The sequence below is a fragment of the Numenius arquata genome, chromosome 8 (assembly GCF_964106895.1).
Source record: "Numenius arquata chromosome 8, bNumArq3.hap1.1, whole genome shotgun sequence".
NCBI lineage: Eukaryota > Metazoa > Chordata > Aves > Charadriiformes > Scolopacidae > Numenius > Numenius arquata.
Genome location: NC_133583.1, coordinates 31,362,648 through 31,387,690, shown reverse-complemented (window position 1 = coordinate 31,387,690; position 25,043 = coordinate 31,362,648). Strand labels below are relative to the sequence as shown.

The 25,043-nt window shown below is 53.4% G+C and overlaps 1 protein-coding gene across 1 annotated transcript; it reads left to right on the top strand.

The window, feature by feature from the left end:
* Nucleotides 1–785: 785 nt before the first annotated feature.
* On the top strand, nt 786–21,370 carry SEC16B (SEC16 homolog B, endoplasmic reticulum export factor). Its single transcript, XM_074152172.1, is given in 28 exon segments — nt 786–821; nt 823–852; nt 1,768–1,815; nt 1,818–2,110; nt 3,208–3,314; nt 3,849–3,954; nt 4,072–4,186; nt 4,978–5,119; nt 5,475–5,632; nt 6,259–6,320; nt 7,559–7,694; nt 8,255–8,485; nt 9,087–9,184; nt 9,874–9,955; nt 10,072–10,189; nt 10,815–10,926; nt 11,174–11,279; nt 11,842–11,982; nt 14,944–15,057; nt 15,730–15,802; nt 17,978–18,229; nt 18,803–18,873; nt 19,194–19,340; nt 19,523–19,630; nt 20,530–20,611; nt 20,721–20,770; nt 20,937–21,005; nt 21,302–21,370. Coding segments are annotated over 28 exon segments (3,156 nt in total).
* Nucleotides 21,371–25,043: the final 3,673 nt, after the last annotated feature.

Genomic DNA, 25,043 nt, shown 5'->3' with positions numbered 1-25,043 from the left:
AGGAAAAAAGAAGGAAAAAAAAGCTGTTTTTCTGCCAGTCGTCCTGTGTTCCTCTGTGCTGCCCTGGGGCTGAAATCTGGCTGCTCGCACTCAGCAAATGGAGGCTTCGTGGGTTAGGAAGCCGCGTGTGCTTTCCCTGGCAGAGAGAAGGTGGCATGTTGCCGGGTGGAAGACGCTGGCCCTTATATCTAGCTTTTACTGTGGTTTTCTATGATGCCATTTGCCTTAATTTACTCCTTTTTCGTTTTTAAAGGTGCTCGGGAGAGTTTGGGAGAAAGAGTCTCCAGGCAGGAGTCCTCGGTCGCTTGTAACGTGAGGCTGTTATAGCACCATAAGGACTTAGATGGGGCAACGCTGGGGTGGACCCTGCCTCCGTCCTGCCCAAATTTTGCTCCGGGCAGTGGCCAGGTGGGATGGATCTTATTTGCTCAAGCTGTGCCTGGGTCTGGATGAATCCAACAATTCAGCCAGCAGGTTTTATTTATTATTTTTTTTAGGAAGTGTGATGGCGTATAAAGGAGGATAATTATCTCACGGCATTAAAAAAAAGCAACAAAACCCACAGGAGAAATATCTGGCTTTTTTTTTATTTTTTGAGCTCGGGAGGGGCTGAGTGCTCCATCGCTTGGGCGAGGGGAGGCACAAAGGATGGGGAAGGTGACCCGCAGGGATGCAAACAGCAGCGTAAACCAGCCACTCTGGGAGCCAAGTGAGCCGGCCGAGGGAGTCGGTGTGGGGCGGAGGAGCCGAGGCCGCCCTTTGCCCCCCGCGGCGGCCGGCGGCCCATGTGGCAGTGGACTTTGTCAGCGGCGCCCGGGGAGCGGAAGAAGGGCCCCAGCAGCCTCCGAGCAGGTGTGTGCGGCTGCCGTGGGGGGCGGACGGGGGTCCAAAATTAGGGGGGGGCCATCGGTGGGTCCAGAATGATGGGTGTCTGGATGCTTGTGCCCAGGGGAAAGGATTTGACCCTGATTTCAGGGGCACAAACTGAGCCCCCCTCTTTTCAGACGCGAGTGTGTCCCCTCCCGCAGCCCTGAAATGACCTCCAAATGCCTTAAACTTTGAGTGTGAGACCGGGTGGCAAGTGGTTCAGACAACATCTGGCCATCTGCCCCCATCGGGGTGGCTTGTGGGGGTCAGTTTGGGTACCGATGCTGCAAGAGGAGACATGGAGGGCTTGAGGGTGGCATTCCCCCCCCAACCCCAGCAGTTGGGGTTTCACCCACGTGTTGCCCAGGGCTCTCCTTAGGGTTTCTTCTTCTGTGTGGGACCGTTAAAAGTAAATCTGGTGTCCGCTTGAACTGCTATATTCTTGCTAGAGCTAAAAGGCAGGAGGAAATCCCTGTTTCCACCCCATCTCATAGCTCACATGAGCAAAGCTCCATTTATACCTGCCTCGGTCCCTACTCATTTCTTCGAGAATAACTCTCCTAGTCCTGCTCGTAGCTTTGCCAATATCCCTTCCCCTACTGTGTGAAAAACGGTGCTTCACCGCCTTGTCACAGAGGTAAAGCTGATTTCTCACCTGCTTGGGGAGGCTGTGAGCAGTGGGGCTTTGCAGGGCTGGCTGGGGTGGTGTTTTAAGGGGAGCTTCAAGTTTAGGCAGATGTGGAGATGGCTTTTCCTCCGCTCTGGGCATTTTGGAAAGGATGCCGGGTTTCCAGCAGGGTCCCAAAAATGGAGAGTAGGTGGCAACAGTCTTCACGGGGCCTCTGAGGGGGGTGAAAAGCCACTGATCAAATGCACTGTGACTTATCTCATTGTTTGCAGGCCACTAAAGCTGTTTGGGACCTAACCTCCCCTCCCACCCCAAAACTGGAGAGGATCTCGCTGGCAAGCTTGTGATGGACCCCTGGGCCCCTGCCAGACCCCCTCAGCCGCGGGAGAGGCAGGCAGCCCGGGGGACGTGGGGAGACGTGCACCATGGCCCCCCACCTCAGCCCAGGTGGCAGCTCCTCCGTGGGGAGCCCCCGCCTCGGCCTGGCTCCTGGGACGGGACCCACCTGCCCGGCCATCCCTGGGATGAGGGCCACCACCCGCGGAGGGATGCCCGCAGACCGGCTTCCCGGGCTGAGTACTATGGAAGCAGCTACCCCAACAGGCCATACTCCAGGTGAGAGCTGCCCAGCTTCGCAACGCTCATGCCGTGCCCCTTGCTTGTAAACCTTCTTAAAATAAGATTTGACCATTTCACTGCTCTCGTGGGCTTGCGACATGGGTCCTGCCCTTGTAACGGCACAGGGGAAGGAGCGAGGAGCCTCGAGGAGTCAGTGAGTGATTAGGTGATGCCCAGCTATTAAAACAGCTGGTGACTTCTATATTTAAGGCTGCGTAGCAGTTGCAGCTCCAGTTTCTTCCTACTGCTGTGACTTCTGCGGTTGCCACTTTACAGGCTTCATCTCGGTCCCGAGGTGCATTTTTCTTGAAGGTTTGATTAAATGCAGTTCTTTTTTACTAAGTGCAAGGTGAACAATAAAAATATAAATGGTAATATAGGAGCAAAAGGGAGCTTGCAAGCTCAGCTGCTGAAACAGCGGAGGGTGGAAGGATAAAATGTGAGCTAGAGGATGCTCTCAGTGCTGAGAGAGGTTCAGGTGCTCCAGGAAATTCGGGTTGATTTGCCTGAGTTATTGCCCTTGGCGAGTTATGGCGTGGATAGGCAGGGTTTTGTGCTGAGGCTGTGTGATGCTCACACTGAGAAGGGGGGTGTTGCACGGGGCTGACCACATCGCTGTGTAAATTGTAAAGGGTTAAACTGTGCAGGGCAGGGAGCTTAGGCTGGGACTGGGCTCTGGGGCAAGTGGGGACCTGCACCAAGCTGTGTGGTGAACACGGCAGCTCCAGAACTTGGTGGAGAAGGTGCCTTTAGGGGGGGACCTCTCCTAAAATGCAGGTGAAAGTTAATCCCCTTGACAAGTCCACACCATTGAGCTGAAATTGCGCATCTCTTGAAACTGCAGAGTACAGCTTTCCCATAGATGGGGATGGGAAAGGATCCAAACCTCCTGCTGCTCCTTCCAGGTGTGATGCTGGACCAGTTCCTGCTCCTGCCGCTGAGCAGGGCACCTGGGCAGGGGACCTGGCTTTGTTTCCATCACCCTTTCTGCCTCCAAAGATCCTGTCCAGGCATGAGTCTAACCCTGGATGTAGTCCAGAACCTGCAGCGGTGCGCTTTCTTTCTCAGATTAAGAATGTTGTGCTGTGTTTCAGGCAAGGATATGAAGACTCCCACTGGCAGTATCCAGCAGCCAGCTACGGGGATGACTATGTCTACCAAAGCCACCAGTGGCGGCCAGTGACCTGGCAGGGTGACAGTGGTATGGGCTTCTCCTTTGGGTCTGGGTATGGAGGCAACTTGCTGCTTGCAGAAGAGGCAATACTTCCTCTTGGACAGGTTGTTCTCCTAGGGTTTGCTCCTGCCCATGTCCCGGGCCATCAGTGCTGTTGTGCCCATGCAGCACTGCTCTGAGTTTGAATTTGGGAGATGTGAGCAGGAACTGGGTGTACCCAAGAGAACATTTAATCTTGATCTGCATGGCTAAGAACCTGGGTCATTCCTGGTTCCAGGCTGAACACAATGATGCCGATGGTGCTGTGTGATCATGGTGGTCAGGGCCTTTTTTTTGCTGTTTCTGGAATTCCTGGGCTGAAGAAAAGGGGAGGGAGGAAAGGACATCGGTGTTGTGTTGGCAAACACATACCAGGCTTTATTATACTTCCAACTTGCTGGGTTAATTTGGAAGCCAATGGGGTGTGCATGGCAAATTGTCTGACTCATTGCTTTTCTTTTGCAACTTCATTACGGCTTGTTGCTCTGGAGGGGCAACACTAAATCTTGATTGTCTCTCTAGACCTAAGACGGGGAGAGCCTTATGGCAAGAGTACCAATTACCAGGACCAGCATTACTACAGGGGTTACCACCCCAACCTCGCCACAACCCCCCTGGGGCAGGACAGGTAAGGGTGGGGGGTCACCAGTAGATGGTGCAACCATCTAATGCAAAATTAGTGGGTTTGTGGCTGGTCCCAAAAATCTCTGACTTTCAGGGCATTTTCTTTTGCTCCCTTCTGCAGGACACAGACCTATGACTCCTCCAAGGAGAGATATGTCTCGGCTGCCCGTCCTGAGTGGGCAGGGGGAGAAACTCTTGGTAGTGATTCGGGGGAGGCCAGTGGCCAGCCCCAAGAGGTAACGTCTAGATGGGCTGGGATGGAGGACAAAAGTCTTGGGGATCTCCTAGAGGTTCTGAGAGCAATCCATGTGTCCCTCCTCCAGCTGGAAAGGAAGCTGAGGAGAAAAGGGCTGCTTTGTTATGTTGTACTCAGTGCTTAACAGTCTCTGGGGATTATTATAGTGGGTTATTAGTATTTATGGAAGTCTCCATCTGCTGGGCTGTTGTTCCCCCAGGTATGGGGCTGTACACTGCTCCCAAATGGGACCAAGAGCAAGACAGAAATCCAGGGCTGGTGGGATGCCCTCCTGCATCCTCCCTAGGTAGCTGAAATCTGTGTGCTGTTTTCAGCTCTGTCCACCAAGGTCTGCTCCATCACACTTGTGTCCTGATCACTGTGTTTTGCCAAAGAGCAAATTAAAAGATCAAATCAAAGCTGCTCTGGTGGTTTTGCTCCTGGGCAAAGCTTTTTTTGGATTCCCAAGCACTGTGACTTTTTTTGAAGAGTCCGTGTTAGGGCTAGGAAAGCCCAACAGCATTCCTAGCCCTGGTGCAAACCACAGTGTAAACACCACAGTGCCTGGTGTTATTTTGGTCATCAGGTATGACCAGAGCATGTGCCATGATGAACCTAAGATGCTGAAGAGAGGTGCTGAGAGATGTTGCTCAGATGGGAATCAGCTGTGCTGTGCTGTTCCTGCTGGGCAGTTTTATGGAGCAGCAGAGCCTGTCCCACTGCCCTGGAAGCAGAAAAGCAGTGATATCCCTCATTTCTCAGCCAGATTTGTGTTTTCTCCCTTTCCCACAGCCCTCGGGCCAGCCCAGCCTGCTCCTGCAGTACCGTGAGTCAGGACTCAGCTCCAGCAGCCACGAGCTCAGCCAGTACATCCATGACAGTGCCGACGACTACGATCCCATGCTTTCAGGGACCTGGAGCCTGGCACAAGCAGGTGAGGTCTCATGGAGCCCTGGCCCCCTCTGACAAGTGGGGAGCAGGGAATCAAATGTCTGGCATTAGGAGATTTGCTGTCTTGCAGCTTGGTGCTATCCTGGAGGAGGCTGTGCAGGCGTGAGGCATGACTAGGGTGCTGTGGGGTGGGTGCATGGTATGGTGGCTCTGCCCTAGTAGGTGCAGGGGCTGCCATGCATGCCTTCTGCTTTAGGAGATGGTTCTTGCACATTGGGGACATCAGTGGAGGGCTACTTAATTCGGGGGGCCAAGTTGGGACCTGGTCACGTCCTCCATAGTGGAAGTGGTGTGGGGTCAAGGTGAAGGGATTCATGCTGGCCTGTGTGTTGTTGCAGGGGGTCCCTTGGTATCCACCCCAATCCCGGTGGTACCCCTCAAGTTCTCACTGCCGCATGTGGCTGTGTGCTTTGGAGCCGGAGGCCAGCTGGTGCTGGTGTGTCCCCACCGCCCTGCCGAGGGACAGCTAGCCCATGTTGAGCTACACAGCCTAGAGGTAAGCCACAGCCCAGCACCCCAGATCGCCCTTGGTCCCCTTGCTGGAGTGGGTCCTTTTTCCCTGAGGAATGCAAACACCATTTGTCACTCAAACAGCCTCCTTAGCAGCCTTCCCGTCCCCTGCTACCATCTTATCTCCAGCCCACATGGACTCTTGAGTCTGCATCGTGCCAGTCTATGCAACGATGCCAGATGCGAGGAATGGCATCTGTGCCACTCTTTCAGCTCTGTAACCCTTGTCATCTGTGACCTGTTCACAGTGATCCTGTCTGATAGGGACAGATGTGGTCCATGCCTTTCCAAAGGATGAATCTGCTCACCTCTCTGAGGTGCTCCAATATAGAGGCTGTGAACATCCCCTGAGCCTACCACAGCGTTTTGGTCTCCTATTTTGCCTTCCAGAGGCAGCTAATGCCATCTCAACAGGCATTGATTTCCTGGACCTTAACATTGGGGTCCATATGATGGCTTATGGTCTATGCTCTGGAGTTACCTTAAGACAGCACAGAGAGTGTGTTCACCAGCACTGTCGAACCCTTGGCCAAGTCACTGACTTTCAGCTAGCCCAGCTGGGGCTGACCTGATTGCTGGAGTCCAGCTGCTGAATTTTCTTTTGGTTTTTAGGTAATTCTTCATGACACAAAAGAGCTGGAGGAACTACAGGCCTTCCCGGGGCCCCTGGCCAGGTATGTCACACTGGCAGGTCCAGGACCTGGGTCATCCTGGCTGTTCTGGCATGGCTGGCCTGGGAGTACCTCTCTTTTGGGAGGAGACATGAGCTCAAGGCAAACTCTAGGGTCCCCATGGTTGTGAGATATCTGCAAAGGCCAAGTCTAGGATTAGATTGGGAGCCGAGCCCCTTTGCTGTGGTGTAGGTTGGTTTGGATTGTGGGAGACGGTCTTTTTGAATATTCATAGTATGTCTGACCTTATTTTGTACTAATGTCCCAGAAAACTGATTTTTGGGAGATCTCTTTGGATGTCTAAAGCCCTGGGTCAACCTGTGGTTTAGCTTTTTCTGATGTTTTTGTCCCTTGAGACGGTTGAGCATGGTGGAATCAGACCCAGTATGCACTTTCATCCAGCGTGAGCCTGGGGATGAATCATGGGATATTGCATCAGGTTCTGTATCATACTGGTTACACCAGCGTGTCTTCTGGTCGCTCACAACCAAAGTGGGGAGAGAAAAGGAGTGTGCAGAAGGAGGAAAGCCATTTGCTGAGCAGGAGAGCTGTGTATCCCCAGAAGCTGGGTGGAAGACCTGGAGGTTACCACTTGTGCCGAACAGGATGCTGGGAATCTCCATATGATATGTTGGTGTGATTGAGTCAGGATCAGCATCTCCATCCCCAGTTCCTCTCCCCTGGCTGATCTTGTGTCTCAGGCACCCTTTTTTCCAAATGTCTGATTATTTTATAGTAAGACAGCAGTTCTGCCTGGCTTGCGCGTAGCTTAAAGGTTTCTACTTCTGTTTCAGACCCAAAGGGTTTATGTGGTCACAAGCGTGTCTTTCTCTCCGTGCTATGCCAGTTAAATAAAAGATACTGCCTGTATGTGTGCCTGTTCCTGCAGTCTCAGATATCCATGGCTGTAACAACAGCACAGCAAAGCAAAACTGAGTTTCTTGGCAGATGGATGGATGAAAATATTATCAGAAGGGCAGAGAGAGGGTTTGAGATGCACTCTGCATCCATGAAACAGAGAAATCTGCAAAAAGTCATAATAATGATAACATTTTAGCATTTTTGAGCTTGATGTGGCCAATGTGGTATGTGGTCGTTGGCACTGGGGATCTTCTCTTCTCTATCTCTCCCTTTGAATCTTTGGCATCCCCATCAGTGAACCTGGGGATGCTTTGAGTTTGAATGATGTCCTAGACTGCTTTGCCTTGGGTTTCTTTTGATGCCTTTCTTTGCTGCTGTAGGGAAGATCTACACAAGGTGGATGTGATGACATTTTGCCAGCAGAAGATAGCCACAAGCTGTGATCTCTCAACACAGAGAGGCAGAGATTCATCTCTTCTCTGGAAACTCCTGGTCCTCCTCTGCCGGCAGAATGGGGTAGGTGTCCTGTGGAAGGTGCTGGCCCTTTTGATCTTAGAAGTGAGACAAGTTATATGCCCCCTAGGTGTGTCTTGATCCAGTTGCTATTTTCAGGGGGGATGTACCTTAAAAGCATCCCATTCCCATAGTACTATCAATCAGTTTGATACTGCCTGGGTATTTGGAACAAACCCTTCTCTGTGATTGCTTTTCATCCTTCTGAACTACCAACAACCCTATGCTATAGCAGCTGTGAAAGGGACTGGTTCATCGAGGAGCCAGCACGTATGCTTAAAAGGGGATTATTCCCCTAACCCAACGAAATCCACCCAATCTAATCTGTGGCTGCTTGTTGGAAACAGATAAATAAGATCTTTAGAGTGAGTGCTGTGAAGGTCTTGCTGGTTGTGCTGAATCCTTTGCCCTCTAAAACCGCATGCTGGTAGCCAAGACTGGTGTTGTTGGGGAGATGTGCTAGGACGAGGACACAAGTGTAAGGGTGTCTGACTGGGAGTTCCGTCAGCCTTTGCTCATGGGACAGTCTCCAAGGGCCTTGCTCCTCTCCTTCCCTTTTGCAGTCCATGGTGGGCTCAGACACAGCTGAGCTGCTGATGCAAGACTGCAGGCGCCAAGAGAAGTACAAGAGGCAAAACCCTGCAGCAAACCTGATCGGCCTGACAGATGATGAGTGGATGTCGCGTCAGCCAGGGACGCTGGACCTCATTACAGGGGAGGTACCTCCCGTGGTGGAGACACAGGCACAGATAGTGGAGAAATTCACCAAGCTCCTCTACTATGGCAGGAAGAAAGTAAGTGGTGAGTGGGATCCAAGACAGGTACGACTTTATTTCTTGGCCCCTTTGGCCTCTTCAGGCAGGTTTTGAAGGGAAGAATGGTCAAGAGGTGCCTTGTGGTTGTGGGATCAAGCTTCCAAGTTGTGTTTTTACAACAGGGTTTACGGCAGTGTTTTCCCACCATTGGGAAATGGGATGGGGCCCCAAGCAAAGACAAGATGCAGAGGCTTTTACTATCACTGTGGGTTTAGTTGCAGTTATGTGATCTCAAGGGATACCAAAGGCACAGGGAGAGAGGAAGGTTGGATGCAGAGAAGCTTGGGTGCCCAGGCTGGAAGCCCACAGCAGTGGCACTGAGAGCTAACAGGCAGCACAGACCTGGAAATCCAGGAAGACAATATTGTTATGAACACCCCAGTTCTTGTCATTATGCGAAGCAGAAAGATAAAGGGGCCTTTGTGAACATGGAATAGTTTTTTGGAGGGTATTAGTTAAAGCCAGAACAGTCATTGCTCACCCAGCTCAGAGAAGAGACCCAGAGGGTCCCCTGGCAGTGGAGGAGGACAGTGAAAAACAGCATCAGTGAAACCCTTTTTCTTTCCTGGCTTGGCTGCAGGATGCTCTGGTCTGGGCCATGAGAAACCATCTGTGGGGCCATGCCCTCTTTCTCTCCAGCAAGATGGACCCTCGGACCTACAGCTGGGTGCTCACTGGGTAAGTTGAAGAAGTTAAAGCAAGGTACGATGCTCTGTGACTGGTTTTGCCAAGCCTGTTATCCCTTCAGGTGCCCTCAGCCCCCATGCACTGAAAAAAGAGCATTGATTTCAGCTGGACCCTTTCAGAGGGGGCAAAGGGGAGAGGGGGCATCCATCCAGATGAGCTTGAGTCCTTTGGGCTTCCTGATGTACAGGAGAAACCAAGTGGGGGCTGGAAAGCAGAAGGAAAACCGTAACCTGCAGATGTGGGATGCATTTATTCTGAGTCTTCAGCTTTGCCTTTGCTGTCCTAGCAAAGGCAGCCATCGGAGTAGGTGGAGCTGAACCATCTCTTCACTGTGATCCAGGCTGGGCTGAGCTGTTCATCCCATTCGTATGAGCATTTTCTGGTGGAATTAATGTACTTAGTCTGGATTGGGTTGATTCCTTCAGGGAGAGTTAAGCAGAAATTTTCTGTCTTGTGCAACCTGAATCCTTTTAAGGAGGTTTTATCCAGCGTTGTCCTGGAGACTTGCCTGCTCTGGAGGTAATGCAGATCATCAGCCTCATAGGCTGGTGATCCTTTCTGCCTTCTCTGGGAAGCCCCTCAGGACACTGCTTTTCTGGGACATTTGGGATGTGCCCTTGGATGTGAACGAGGGTTTTGTGTCCCAGCATGGCAGCCCTATCTCTGCTGTCTCCTCACAGGTTCACCAGCACATTGGCCACCAATGACCCCCTGCAGACCCTCTTCCAGATCATGTCGGGAAGGATCCCTCAGGCAGCTCTGGTCCGTAAACAAGAGACTAGCCCTGGCACATGTACCCCTGTGCTGTCATCTGCCTGTGACACCCACTTTGTGGTGACTATGTCTGCTCACCTTCGCTTTCCTCTTATCTCCTCCAGTGCTGTGGGGATGCCACGTGGGGAGACTGGAGGCCCCACCTGGCCGTGCTGTTGTCCAACAAGGTTGGAGACATGGAGTTGAATCACCGAGCCATCGTCACCATGGGAGACACTTTGGGTGAGCCAAGGCCACTGTGAGAAATTATGTTCCCGCTGTCTTGTAATAGTGGGTGAACACCTGCAATGTCACCAGGCATGTCCATGCTAGCATGGGTGTACGTTGGTGCTGACATGGGGTGTGCATGCCTGTACCCCCAGAGCTGCAGTGTCTGTGCAGTGGCAAGGATGAAGGGTTGGTGGATCCTTCTGCCCTTCATGCTGGCAGATGAGTCAGGCTCAGGCATATCCATTAGATGCTCTTTTGGAGACACCTGTAGCAGATGGACCCAGGCAGGGCATATATAACTGCAGGGACTGAGACTTATTCCTAGTGGCAGGGGCCCTGGGGGATTTCATGCCAATAATGGCACCTTGCAGAGTTGAAGCTGGAGCTAGACCCTGCTCAGGCTCCGCTGGTCCTACCACTGAACTGAAACTCCCTTCTAGGTACAGAAAGCAGCAATTGGGGAAAGCAGCAAAACTGGGAGGAGGGAGGGATTAGGGTCTGCATGGACAGGGAAGAAAAGTGGAGTGTCTGGTTTTGGGTTTTCATGTGAGCTTGGGACCTCCAAAGCAATGCTGACCACATGGTGACCTCTCTCTTAGGACTAAGTGTTTGCTTTTTTTTTTGACTTCCCATCCAGCTGGCAAGGGAGCAGTCGAAGCAGCTCATTTCTGCTACCTGATGGCAGACATTCCTTTTGGTTACTTCGGGGTGAAGGCAGACCGCATGGCTCTGCTGGGTAGCAGCCACCGGTGAGCAAGCCCAGGAGGCTGTGTTCTTCCCGGAGTGACGTGTCCTATCTTCTCCCCATCCCTGGGATCTCACTTTTATGCAAAAGCAATTCCCGGTTGTTGGTTTATACTGCTTTTAATGTGAGCTTTGCTCTGGGCCTCTCCAGCTGCAGGCTGGCACAGTGGTGGAGCTGTGAATTTGTTTATTGGGGCTGTCTGGGGACAGAGCTCTGCTCCAGTTTGCTGAACATACCCCTCTCCTCTCCAGTCAGGCATTTGCCCAGTTTGCCAGGACGGAGGTCATCCAGCGGATGGAAATCTTTGAGTACTGCCAGCAGCTACGACAGCCCAAATCCTTCCTGCTCCCCTTCCAGGTAGCGGAGATGCACAAGCACATCTGCTGTAGCAGCTCAAATCTGCCCCAAAACATGTGTCCATCCCCCTGAAGCCAGGGATTCAGGCTGCTTTCCAAGGCTTGTCCCCTCACTGGGTTTCGGGAGTGATGGGGAGGCTGCCCCGTCCAAGGGGCTCATCCAGGGCAGGGCTTTGGGCAGGTTTTGGGGCATGGTGTGTTTGATCGGTGCTTGCTCAGGTCCCCTCCTGGCTCCCTTTCAGCTCCTTGGGTAACGGATAGGCTTTTCATATTGCAAATAAGCACCCGGCTGCCGCTGCCTTTGGCACTGCACAGATCGGATGGATAAATGAAGATGATGGGCTGGCCTTGTGACAGCACCACAGTTTGGGGAGCGTGGCTGGGCTGACCCATGGGGATGGGTGGGGTGTCCCCAAGTTGCAGGTGACCTCTGGGTGATGAGACCTATGACCCAGGGTGCGCTGAGTCATGCTGAGATGATATGCCAGCACCACGGCAGAGGGGACTCACGGGCATGAGTGTCTCCTCACTCACCTACGTCTGCTCTGCTTTCCTCCCCTGAGGTGTACAAGCTCCTCTATGCCTCTCGCCTGGCCGACTATGGACTCCCAGCCCAGGCCCTGCAATACTGTGAGCAGATTGCCACCACACTCCTGGACCAGGATCCGGCCAGCCACCCTGTCCTGGCCCAGCAAGTGATGAAGGTGAGTCTTGTACCTCCCTGCATCCTTGGCCCGGTGGTACCCATTCAGGACACGGTGTGGTGGGAAGCATCCTCGAGGTTTTCCCATGGCTGTAGGTGCTTGGCAGCTCTGATTAGTGCCCCCAAGGTTTTTCTGCCTGACATGTTCTGAGCACAGGAAAGCCAACACCTCCGTGAGGTCTCTAATACCACGGATTTAGGGTAGAAAACAAAGGAGTTGTGTTGAGTGCCAAGTAGGAGCAGAGTTATTTGGAAGCAAATAATGTTTTCTATTCTGGAGGGGCTTTTTGAAATCCTAAATGGAACAGACTTAAGAAGCTGAAGTGTGAGTGTTTGACATTTCCCCTCCAGCACATCATCCCATGGCTGCATCTACCTGCCGGGGGCTCTTTTGGGGTGACAGTGAAGAGGACCGTGTCCCAGCTTGTAGCCCTGAGCCCAACTCCTCCACTTCATGAGTGGGATGCTGGGGCAGAGAGGGCACAAGCAAAGTGTCCCAGGTCCTCTGAGCAGGTTGGGCTCTCAGGAAAGCGGGTATGCCCACCCCATGTGCATCACTGGGACAGTGCCGAAGCTGCTCGAAGCCTTCCTCCATTGGGAAGGGGGCAAAAGCTGTTGTGCTGTAAGACAAGGGGCAGCAAGGATGCCTGTCTGAAGCAGGAGCTGTAGAAATTGCCCAAAACTCAGCTGGCGCAGTCCCCCCACCCCATTGTCGAAACCTATTTACTGTCTAACAGCCTTTCAGATCTACCGTTCTGCTGGGGATAATGCTTCTCCTGGGAGAAAACACTTTCATCTGAAAAACTAGTGCATTCGTAGACACTCTTGTCTTTGATGTTTTAGACTGTGTTACAAATTATGATACACATTAGTGTTTGATTAAGACTTCCCCTCTTTTGAAGCTGGGGACGATATACAACCAGGTGCTGGTTCATTAATATTGGATCAAAGTGCACATTAGCTTTTGGATTAAACATTCCCCCCGTTTAGGAGTAATCATGCTTATAATTTCCTCTTTCCTGCAATTGATTTAGGATGAACACATGTGTTTGCAAAGAGACAGGATGGTGGGTTCTGGTAGTGCAAGCTCCTGCCTGGGTTACTGTGGTTGTGGCTGGCCCCTGTCCTCAGCTGGGCTCCGGCTGCATGGGTCGTGTCTCACTGTAACCTCCTGGAGGTGGGAAGTGTTTTCTGTATTGGTTGAGACCACATTGAACAATTTTGGGAGTAGGAAGAAACAGCTGGTGTGGGGTGGGCTGGATAGATGAGACCTCTGTGGCTGTGAAGGGTGGCTGAGCTGCTAAGTCACCTCCGGATGGCTTCTGGTGGCCCTTGATGAGGCAGCCTAGTAGCAAAGCATGGACATCAGCGCAAAGGGTCTGGAAGGAGGGAGCTTGATAAATTCCCAAGAAGTGGGTCGATACCAGCAAGAGAAAATTCAGGAAAGGCTTGGATGAAGAGTGGTGCTTTAGGTGAATGTCATCTCCCCTCATCCAGCTGTCTTAAAACCACGCCCTTGTCCAAGCAATTTGTCCAGACTGATTTAGCTCTGCAGGGAGCCCTCCATCGCACCCTGGGCTGGTGGGTTGAGTCATCCCAGAAGAGCCTCTTGCTGCGTTGACAGTAGCTGGAGCCCCTTGTCATTGAGATGGCTGCAGGCAGGATGGCATGGACCCCTCTCTGGCAAAAGAAATTAAACACGCAGCAGCAATACTGCAGAGAGGGACCTGGGGGAGATAGCGGAGCATGGAAAAAATACCAAGCAGCAACAGAACAGGATGTTGTTGCAAAAAAAAAAAAAAAATCCAATGTTATTCTGGGCTGTGAGAGCAAGAACGGCATGTGTGAGACAAGAAGGTGATAATCCCCCCATGCTCGGGTCTCAGGGGTCTTGGCTGGGGCACTGTGCCCTGTTTGGGATGCTGCACTCGGCAACAGGGCCAAATTGGAGCAAGTGCAGAAGAGAAGAGCAGGGGTGATAAGAGATAGAGGGGAAAATGACCTCTGAAGAGGGCCTCGGGGTTATTTTTTTCCAGGCAAGATATGCTAGGGGAGGAAGGGCTATGGGGGATGCGATAACAGCCCTCTGGCACACAGGAGGCTGCTTTACAGGGAATGGTGCCTTACTGTCCCCACAGCTTCCGCAGGAGCAGGAATCGAGAGGCTTAATTTGCAGCAGGGAAGATTTCACTTAGATATTAAGGAAAAACTCTTTAGCTCTAAGGACATTAGACGAGCATCAGGACAGGCCTGGGAGGCTGTGAAATCTTCTCCTTGGAGATTTGTAAGTGCAAATCAGACAAACACAGGCTGCATGGGCTGGTGTGGGCACACAGGATTTTATCGAGTGTTGGCAAATGGATCAGGTAACCCCAGAGGGTCCCTCCCAGCCCCGCATTTGTTTTCTGTGTGGTTATTGGTGATGGTAATTCTTGTTGCAAAGCTGGGTGAGGAAACGGTCAGGTGAGCCCTTAGCTCAAACCCTACTGGCTCCCATCCATCCTCATGGGGCAGGTACAGGGCTGGTGCACAGCCCTGGGAGCTGGGCTGTTCCCAGAGCTCCTGCTGCGGTGTCCTGCAAACCCACTGGTGCCCTGGACTAGCTGACAAGTGGGATTAAAGATGCTCATTTACCTCAGAGGAGAAAAAGGATGGTAATAGTTACCTGCCTCTCTGATGTGAAGAGCATCTTTGACATCGGTACTTTGACATTTCTGCGGAGATGGCTGAGATGGCCCTGCTGGGAGGCTCTCTGCGGGGCACAGGGTGGGCCAGCACCTCTCCGCAGCAATGCAGGAGAGGGGATAAATCTTGTGCAAGAGGCTGGTGTTGGAAGTGCAGCTCTGGTGCTATTTTTCCCCGGGCTTGTGTGCCCAGCCATGTGCAATCGCTGCGAGGGTTGGTCTCTCCTCCTGTGGAGATGAAATGTGTGACGGGCTCTGTTGCCTTCCTGGCTCTGCAGCTAGCCGAGCGGCTGAAGCTCTCCGACCCGCTGCTCCTGGAGATGCCAGAACAGGACCAGACGCTGGAGCCTGACTGGCTGGTACAGCTCCGAGCCTGCTGCCAGGAGTGGGAGGTAAGGAGGAGTGGGGATGCCGAGGGGCAGCTGGTCTGCATTGTAGTGTGTCTGTGGAAGCATCTTCCTCCTCTTCCCTCAATCCAAGGGGACAGGCATGGGGATTCAGAGGGCATTGTTACCCAGGTGCCTTTCCCCTTGGCCTGTGAGCTCAGAGATGTGGTCTCCGCTGTTGCACCTGAGGGTTTGAGCAGTGAGGGCTGCAGAGCTTCCCAGGGGGCAAAACTGCTTGCCTTGGCTCAAGGAGGGCAGTCAGGGGCTGATGATCTCCTTTGTGGTGAGAATATTGCAGAGGACACTAGCAGGACATCAGCTTGCAGCTGTGTGCTCTCAGGACCCTTAACTGCAGTCTGGTCCTCGGATTAATGCTCTTCATTCAGGTTTCATGTCTACTTCTGGTTTTGTGCCCTCTTCTGTCTCCAGTTTCCCCTCCTGCCTGCTCTCAGCAGGGTAGTGGTGCTGCAGCCCCCTTCACTTGCTGGGGAAGAGCTGTCACCATGCTGGTATGGGTCTCACCTGTAACCTGGGCTCCTGTAGCCTGGGGTGGATTGTGAGCCCCAGACACAAACACCATGCTTTCCTTTACATTGGTTTCATAATTTCCTTAGTCTTTGCCCTGTGTCATCCCTTTTCCCATCTGTTTTATCATGTTTTCCCTCTGACTCCTTGCAGGTGGAAGACAACCTCCCTCCAGAGGTGGCACCTGCTCAGCCAGGGCTCTCCTGGGATGCTGCATCGACGGCAGGTAAAGAAAACGAAGCAGCAGGTTGCAATTGCCACAGCATGCTTTTCTGCACATGGAGTTGTGCTGCCATGGGCTGGGAGGCAGCTCCTTGCTCCCCGGAGCATCTCTCAGCAGCTGCTCCTTGCTCCTCACGTTCCCCCACAGCTCAGAATTTTGCTCCTGCCTGGATGCATCCCTCTGGCCTGGGGCTGCCGCGGATGGGTTGCAAATAAGGGTTGATGCTCATGCCCTCCATAGGAAGACTCAGTAATTGGGCCTAATTACTGCAGCTTCGGCAGTCCCTGTGGGTGCTGTGGGAGGAGAAGGGGAGCCGGGGGCGGATGGCTGGACAAAGCACGTGCCTCCTGGCCGAGCCTCAGGGGAGATGGCCCCGTTCCTAGGCAGTCCTCTGAGGATGCAAATTGGAGCTGAACTAAGGAGATTTCACACTTGCAAAGCAAAAGATTTAGGAAGGAGCTTGTCCCTCTGCGTGCCAGGTTGCAGCAGGCCTGTTGGTGAAGCCCCAGCCTTTCCCCTTCCCTGCTGCCTCTTTCAGCCCTCTACTTTGCCTCTTGGTGACCCCAAGAGTCCCCTCCAGTGACAGTCCACCCAGACAGTCGAGAAGTCAAGATAAGGGACATGAGCCTCCCCTAGGTGGCTGTCAACGGAATGGCTGGAGGGCTTTTCTTTCCTAGCTGGGACAGCACGTCCATAGGGATGTCCCATCCAGGAGAAGTCAGGGGAAGGTGACCCATCAGTGTTGCTTCACTTCTGCCCCGGCAGAACCTGCTGGCTCCTCACTGCTGCTCAGATCTAGCTTTCTGCTGTGAATGCCGGCACCGATGGGTGGAGAATAAAGGCTGGTGCAGACAGGATAAAACATGACAAATTCCTCCAAGCCGTTTCTTCCTATCAGCTTTCCCTGCTGCTGCCAAATTCCTCTTCAAAGAGCTCTCCCGGGCAGTAAGAAGGATCATCAATCCTGATTGCCTTCTGCTGCTATCAGGGCTGAGGCTATGATCATCCTTTCCTGGAAAAAGGTTGCAGGTATGATGGGATGGCATCTCTGAGCAGCCAGGTCTGCTCCATGTGGTCTCTGCAGCTCGCTTTCTTGACACTTGGCCCTTTTGTTTATTGAGAAGGCCATCCAGAGTCACCATCTGAGGGACCTGCATGCAGAGAAAGCTGGCTTGGTGTGAATTCATCCATCTTGGAAAGACAAAGCCCAAACCAAGGTGTCAAGCTGGGATCCATGTGGTCACAGCAATCTCGCTCTCCATCCTTACAGCCTGGGCTGTCCTCCCTGACTTTTTCCAGCTGAGCTTGTCAGGCAGCATGGAGTTGAGCATCCATCCTCCTCCCTGTGGATCTCAAGCATTTCCAGGCTGTGCAGGGAGCAACTTGCGGGTGCGCAGCCAACCCTGAGTAGGCTGGAGGAGATGCTGGCAGGCAAAGCAAAGGGTTTTTGTAGCACCGCATCCAAGAGGTGCCAAAGTCTGGCCCCAGTCTTAGACCCATGGCTGTGTCTAACGTGATGGGAGAGAAACTTCTTACTGCCCAGCATGTTTCTGGCCAGAGGCTGCAGAGCAGGAAAAAGCAGGACACGCACCTAGTACTAACGGCAGTGTGCTGGCTGCACTGTGTCTAACATCAGACAGAGCAATGTGTGTGCATGTTAAATAAAACAAACCCCACTTGCTCAACCTGCCTTTCAAACAAAAAATCCAACCCTGAATAAATCTGCCTAAAGCAAGAAACTCAACTGTAGGTGCTCCTGTGGAGCAACAATGAAGGCTGAGGCTTCCTGGGGAGTTTTCTTTCCTGCTCGGGATGCGCAGCAGGAGTGGAAGAAAAGGCTGGAGGCCCTGGGCTTTTTTGAACTCCTGGGCGTGTGCTGCTCATGCTTGATCTCTCTGCTTCCATAGCATTCCCCTTCCGAGTTCATTTGCAACCTCAGGCACGTTCCTGGGAGGCTTCCCCTCTGTTTTTCGCAGGCCACCTTACTTGAAGCCTCTGAAAGGTCCCCGCTACCACACGGTGCCCTGCCTCCTTTCTCACCCCCCTGGCTTCTGCTGATGTATAATGGAAAAGGGGAGAATTCTGTGCAACAGCACAATGAAATTATAAACACAGGAGTAAACTCCTGAGATGTGTTTTTTTGTTTTGTTTTTGGTTTTGTTTTTTTTTTTCTTTCAGATGGAGATCCTGGCCATGAGCTTCCACAGAGCGAAGGCCACCAGTATGACCAGTGGTACCAGCCCGTGCCACCCCAGGGACCCAGCTCCCACAAGGACACGTCTCTCCAGCCCCCAGCACGTGCTCAGGTCACAGCATCCCCACTGCTCGGCGTTCAGCAAGAACTGCAGCCCCCCACGCTGGGCCCAGGGATGGCCACCCCTCCGGGAGGGGTTTTTGATGAACCCCCTCTGCAGGTGGTGCCAACGGCAGGTAAATTCTCCAGCTTTGTTTCTCTGCAAAAAAATGCCTGTCCCCAGTTATAAGCAGAGGGATGGGGTGTCTCTCGAGGAAGTGTGATCCCCTATGGCATGTGTGTCACTTCAAATGGTGGTCTCTGCCAGCGCTGCCTTCACCCAGCATCTTGTTTCCCTCCAACCCTGCCCAGATATGGAGTGCTGCTTGCCCTGGTGCCGTGCATGCAAACTGTGTCCACCAGCACTGGCTGCCCTGGGCAGGTGGGTCTTCATTGTTGGAAGACCTTGCCCAAAGCAGCAAGGGAGGCCAGCTGTGGGGTGGTGGCAGCCGCTTCGCTGCCAGATGGGAAAACCAGCTTCACGTCCAGCAGCACTAGGCAGGTTTTTGAGATGCACCAGTGCAGCCTTGTGGCTGACTCCCTGGTGCTGGCAGGGACAAGGTCCAGAATTGTCTTTTGCATCTTTTGGGGGGACATCTTGGCCATGTAGCCTTGCTCTGAGGCGGAATGATAGAAGCACTGGAAATATCTCAACGTGGCAGAAACTGCTTGAGCCAAATCCTGACTGTGTCCTTCTGTCTGTTGCACAGGAGAAGCTGGGGAGCCCTGGGGTGCCCCGCTATCCCCTGGTGGGGTGCAGCCATCCCTCCCAGGAGAGCAGGTGAGTCAGAGGGGTCAGGGAGACGATCCCACTGGTGGATCCTTCCACGCACTTAACTGGTGTGGAAACCCCCACCATGGTGCTAGCTGTCCCCTTGGGGACCTGACAGGCTAAAGTAGCCCTCTCCAGCCTCCTACCCGTGGGACCGCTGCACCCCGCTGTGGGTGCTGTCCCTCCCTGTCTGCTGTGTAAGGGACACGCAGGGGTCCCTGGGGATGCTACCTGTTAAGCCTGGCATGAAGGAGTCCCAGGGACACTCTGATCATGCTTGGGGTGGCTCCTCTGGGAACACCAAGTGACAGCTCCGATCTCGATACCAGGAGGAGTTAAAGGCAAGGGCTCGGACCATCTCAGAGACCTCCACCATCTCCTTGGGAGATGACAGCCAGGCTTCCTCGGAAAGTGCAGCTGAAGACACCACTGAAGAGCCGGCACCAGCAGAGCCGGCAAAGCCAGATGAGGATAAGGTGAGCATGCCAGAGCTGACATGAACTCTCGTGCTCCAAGCTTGCCTGTCCCTGATGCCTGCTGAGCCTGCCCTGACCTGGGCAAAATGTTGCTGGCTCCCAGCCAGTGTGGGGGGGAGTCTGGGTGGCCACAGTCCCGTTCTCACCCATTTCCATTGACTGTCACAACCTCCGTTTCCCAGAGCTCCGGATTCAGGTGGTTTGGCTGGTTTCGGTCGAAAGCCACCAAGGAATCATCTCCCAAAGCCTCCTCTGAGAAAGTCCCGAAATCCCCCACGCCGGAACCGGAGGTAGGGGATGAAAGGCTGTCCTGTCTCCAGGTGACACCCAGGGTTACAGCTATGGGGATAGGTGACACATCTTGCCTGTCAACCACTATTTCTCCCTGCATCCTCATGTAGGTGGCTGGGCTGGGCCATTGCACAGCTCTTTGTGGCCATAGCTGCTCTGTATGGGGACAGAGTGGGACCGGGAGCCCTTTTAGCCTGGAAGTGAATCCTTTAATAATAATAATTGTAAATTTATAAAGCCTCTTTGATCCGGGAGGTCCTCTGAGCACTTGGCAAATGCTGCAGGGATCGCTTGCCCTCCACCGGAGCAGAAAGTAGCAGCTGTAAGCAGCACCACTCAGGCAAGTTTTAGGAGCTGAAGGGAAGCAAAACCTCTAATTGGAAGTGCAGCAGAGACGACGAAGCAGCAGAGAAGGGGAAGCAGCTATGTGTGGTTATCCCAGTCCTGGCTGAGTCCTCAGGGTATCACATCCCTGACCGCAGAATGATGATGGGCTTGGAGGCAGAATTTGGAGCGTGATCCTCCTCTGGAAGTTTTCTCCTGGTTGAGAATGACCTACAGTCCTGGAACAGGGAATTTTGGGACATTCTTCCAAAACTAGCAGGAGATGAGGAACAGAGAGGGACCAAGGGACCCTGGTGTGGACTCTTACACTGTTCACAGGCGTGGTGTCCAGCCTACTGACTAATTTTGAGCTCTATGAGCAGTTTAGCTTTGTGACATGGGTTGCTTGCCCGACCCTGTACTCCCCCTTAGCTTGGGTGCCTGTAGTTGTTGGGGTACCTCTCCAGCAGGATGGGTGCACAGCGGTACCCTGGAAGTGTGGTGTGGTATCTGGTGCTGAGGTCCTCTCACCATGCAAGGAGTTTCTGCTCTAAATGGGTGGATGTCATTTCAGGAACGGACATCGCCATCCCCACACGATGGTCCTTTTGCGTCTGGGACAAGCCCTTTGGCTCAGCTTCCGTCCAGAAACCCCGGTAAATGCTGCATGGGTCCCCTCGCCCCTCTCCCTGCCAGCCTGTTAGAAGCTGTTCCTCTTAATTTTATGTTGTTGTGGGTTTTTGTTGTTGTTGTTGTATGGCCCAGGAGGAACGCAAGGTGAAAATACCTCTCCAGCTACTCCAGTGTCCATTGAGGTGAAAGGCTCGTGGGATGCAGAAGCTGGGGAGTCAGCAGGAGAGCAGGTGAGGAGAGGAGGGAGATATATTTGTGCATGACGGGGTGTCCAGGACACCTCTCTGCTCGGGTTGCCTCTGAAATTGGGGGGTGGCTGCTAAGTTTCTCTCCTTTCACGACTTCCAGACTGGCTCCCACAAATCTCCCCCACCAGTGGGGACAGTCCCCCTCTTCAACCCTGTCCAGGTCTCTCAGGTGAGAGCATCCCCTGGGGGGTGTTGCTGGATAAGGGTTGGGGGTGGCTCCTGGCTTTTGGGGTGATGCCAGATAGCTTGCAATCTGCTATGGGCAGGGGGATATAGGGAATACCAGCCCTGGCTATAAGAATTTGGTGTTTATAAGGAAATAAATTGGGGTTGGACAGTGATGTCAGGGGAAGGGGTGGAGGGAAGTGGCGGGGCATGCTCCTGGCTGCATCCCGAGGACAGCAGGCCCACATTTTGGGGCACAACCTTCCCTGACACCATCTCTCCCTCTCTCTCATTCCCCAGCTGGCTGCTGCCTCTCGACCCAACCAACCCCGGCTGCTTTCCCAGCGCCGCTACCCCAACCTGCTGTGAGTGGCAGGAAGGAAGGGGGGAGAAATCAACAGAAAAGTTGGAAAGTTTTTAACCAATAAACGGTGTTTGTGATTATTTTGATAGGGGGGCGGGATGGAGTGGCAGCTTCGGTAAGTGCCGTCAATAGGTCATGGGGGAGGTTAAGAAAAGGGTGTCCGGGGGAGAGTAGTCTGAATTGGGTTGTAGGGCCCATGCCCCACCTCACCCATTGGACTCAATCGCCGGCCGTGAGTCTGTCTCAAAGCACCGCGGGGCCACGAGCATCCGCCGGGACACCGGTGGCGGAGGGGACCCCACGCGCACTCGGCACCTGCTCGGCTTCTCCTGCCCATGGACCGGCCCACTAGTGATAACGCGGCGCCCCCCCTTGCTGGTGGCTCACCCGCCCCACTCGCGGGCGGGGCTCTGCTGGAGCCGCGGGCGGCCCTTCCCTCAGACCTTCCCCGAGGCGGGGCGTGGGTGACGCACACCCCGTGCGTGGCCTCGGCGGTGAGCTTCCCCCGGACATCCCAAATACCTCTCTTCTTTTTTTATATATCTCCTAATTTTTTCTTCGTACTTCTAGGTCAGGGTGAGGTACCGGCGCTACCCAGCAGGCACTGCGCTGTATGCTAATTTAGAACCGCCCCGTCGTCGGAGGTGGAGCCGTGGGGGGGGGGGCGGGTGTCCGCTCTCCCTGGGTGGAAGGTAAAGCGCGTCCTGGGGGCCAAGGCCCGCCTGCTGCCCGACGGCCAGTGGGATGGGGCGAGCAGGGCAGCGGGGCCCGGGCCCACTGGTGACAGGCTGTGGGGCAGGGGCCCCGATTGTGACACAGGTGGAGCCAGGAACTGCCTGTGACGGGCTGTGTGGTTAAGGCCCACTTGTGACAGGCCGTGGGGCCGTGACCTCCTTGTGGCAGGCTGTGAGCCTGCTGCCCAACGTGTTGTGACAGGCTGTGTGGTTAAGGCCTGCTTGTGACAAGCTGTGGGGCCGTGACGTGCCTGTGACAAGCTGCGGGGTTGGGACCTACTCAGCACAGGCTGTGGGGCTGGCACCCTGTCACGACAGGCTGGGAGGCCAAGGCCTGGTTGCAGCGGGCTGCGGTGCCGAGGCCTGTTTGTGTCAGGCTGTGGGCTGGGTCCAGGCTGCCTTTGGCAGGCCTGGGGAGGTGCTGTGAGGGCTGGGGGCGGTGGGCGAGCACGCGGGTGGCTTACTTTGAAATGCCTCCAGAAACACAAGCCTCTGTAGCGCTGGGGCTGTTTGCTTTTCTTTTTTTAAAAAAGACTCTCAGGGCCGATGCAAACTCAGGGTGCCTGAGTGGGCAGACACCGCAAACAAGCCCCCTGAATGCTGCTGACCAAGCTCTCCCTCCTTCTAGGGCCAGGTGTCTCCAGGTTTGGCTCACAGGGCTGCACAGCTGGAATTGACTGGCTGAGGCCTGGGCTGGGGTGAGTCTGGCTGATTGCAGCACATAATTCCAACAGATTTCCTAGGGATGGGGCTCCTAGTGCTGGGATGCTTCTACTTCCCTGGGTTGCACTGGGGCTGTGGCCCTGCTGGGTTTCCTCACAGCTCTGTGTGCTGTAGCCCTGTGCCCGTTCACCTCTCTGTCCCTCGGTCCCAGCTGTAGGATGCTTTGGGCAGCAATGCTCGTGGGGCAGCCCTTTGTGGGGGTGAATATGTTGCTTCCCTGGCTGTGTAAGGGCTTTTTTGCCATTCTCTAGTCTTTTGAATAGGTTTAAATGGGCTGAGCAGTATGCAGAGTTCTCACCTTGGGTCTTAAACATTCTGCTTTTCTGGGATTGAATGTGGTCTGTCCTGGTACTTGGGCAATCTCTTTTTTTGAAGGAAAATGATAAACACAGGTGACTTCTTACTTGTATAAGCTTGTAGGTCTGACATACTTTTAGAAATAAGTCTTGTGGTTTTGGGATGACTCTTCAGACTTTTAGTTTCTGACATTACTCTTGATCCCCCTGAGGTTGTAAGGAGTCGGGTAGCAAAATTTTTCTGAAGTAGAGCGTGCTGCGAAGCCCCACAGGAGAGGCAGCTCAGTGCGCAGCCATGTGTGGAAGGGCACAGGAGTTTGCTTGCTTGCATGTGGTCTGTTGCACTCTTTATAGTCTCAGTACCGTGGGGGTATGGAGATGAGAGTCATGCAGGAATTAAGAGGCTGAATCTGCCTTGTCTGGTGCACACCTGATGGATGCGAGTTGGGTGTTAGGCTTCAATGAAGGAGCTAAAAAAAGGAGAGGCTGTGGGTGATGTTGCTGGCTTCTCAAAGCAGGGAGGGTGGCTCTTTTTGAGTGAGATGTGATCTTCCATTCGCTTTTTTCTGTGGAAATGCAGTGGTAGGGCAGCTGTCTGCTTGGACTAGGAGGGCTGGAGGAGCTTATTTTTTCTGTGCTGCTTTGGGTGTTTCAAAGGTGGTGAATATCCTGGGGAAACTAGGTGCCTGGGAAACTTGCCCATGAGTTGCTTTCTTGTGGCCTCCCAGTGAACTCAAGGTAAACTGGGACTAAAACTCCCTTTTCTTTCCCCATCCTCTCCTGAGAGCACTGGGAATGCATTAACCTGATACTAATTGTTACTCTGACTGATAGCAGCAATTAGGGTCTGTAATCTGAGATCAAGTCTCTGCTATGTGCAGTGTTGTAACTGCTGCATTGGGAAGCTCTCTGCTAAATACCCTGAGCTGGGATGCTTTGAGGAAGTGCTGGGATGCTCCTATATATGACTGGCTTATAGAGGGAGGTGAGAGTGTCTGGGCTTCGCAGACTGAGAGTGTTCCCACTGAACTGTGCCCAAAACACCATGATTTCTTTCAGAATTACACACCTGATCTGCTGGTGAGGTGTTGCTTCCTCACTGCACAGCAGCATCCCTCTGCCCAGCCTCTCCAGGCCAGGGTTCCCGAGAGGAGGCATTGCCCTGCCCAGCTCTCAGTTTGGGCATCTGCTTCCCAGATGCTTTCAGTCTCGTGTGGGTCCTGCTGGGTATGGCAAGGCCATGCTCATTTAGAACTGTTATTTATTAAAAGAAGTGCCGGGTGATGACCCTGTCTCTGTCCCTTCAGCTCCTGGTTGACATCTGTGATGTGGCTGGTCTTAAGGGGTCACTTGTTTTGCCTCACTTAATGATCTGCTGTAGAAAGCAAGCTTTCATTGCTTGCTGGAGTGTCAATGGGACATGAATATTAATGAAACCTCAGTGGTCCTGTGGCGCTAACTGTCACAGCTGTGGAGGGCTCATTTGGAGCTGCCGGGCAGTGCGGAGGAACTCCATGATGGAGTGATAATAAAGTGTTTGTGAACTCTGCTCCGAGGTGCTGCTCAGGACTTTGAACTTGCAGGCTCCTGGTACAGCACTGTGAGACTGGCTTGGCATTTTCTAAAGCAGGCTCTTGCACAGCAGCACGGGCTAATGCAGGGGAGGGACTTACGGGGACATTTTGGGTACTGCAGGTACAGGAGGGTTTGTTGGTTGCAACTTCAGGTGGCAAAGTCTGGTTAATGAGGCCTAACATTCTCCGAGGCTCTGGACTGCGATCAGGGTGAGGGCAGATGCAACACAGCATCTATTAAAGTTGCCTTTTTGGGCTGCTGTTACCAGCTGGGAATCACCATAACGAATGGGATAGTGGCCATTGTACATGTACAATGAAGAGCATAATTTTGAATCTGTGGAAAGGGGG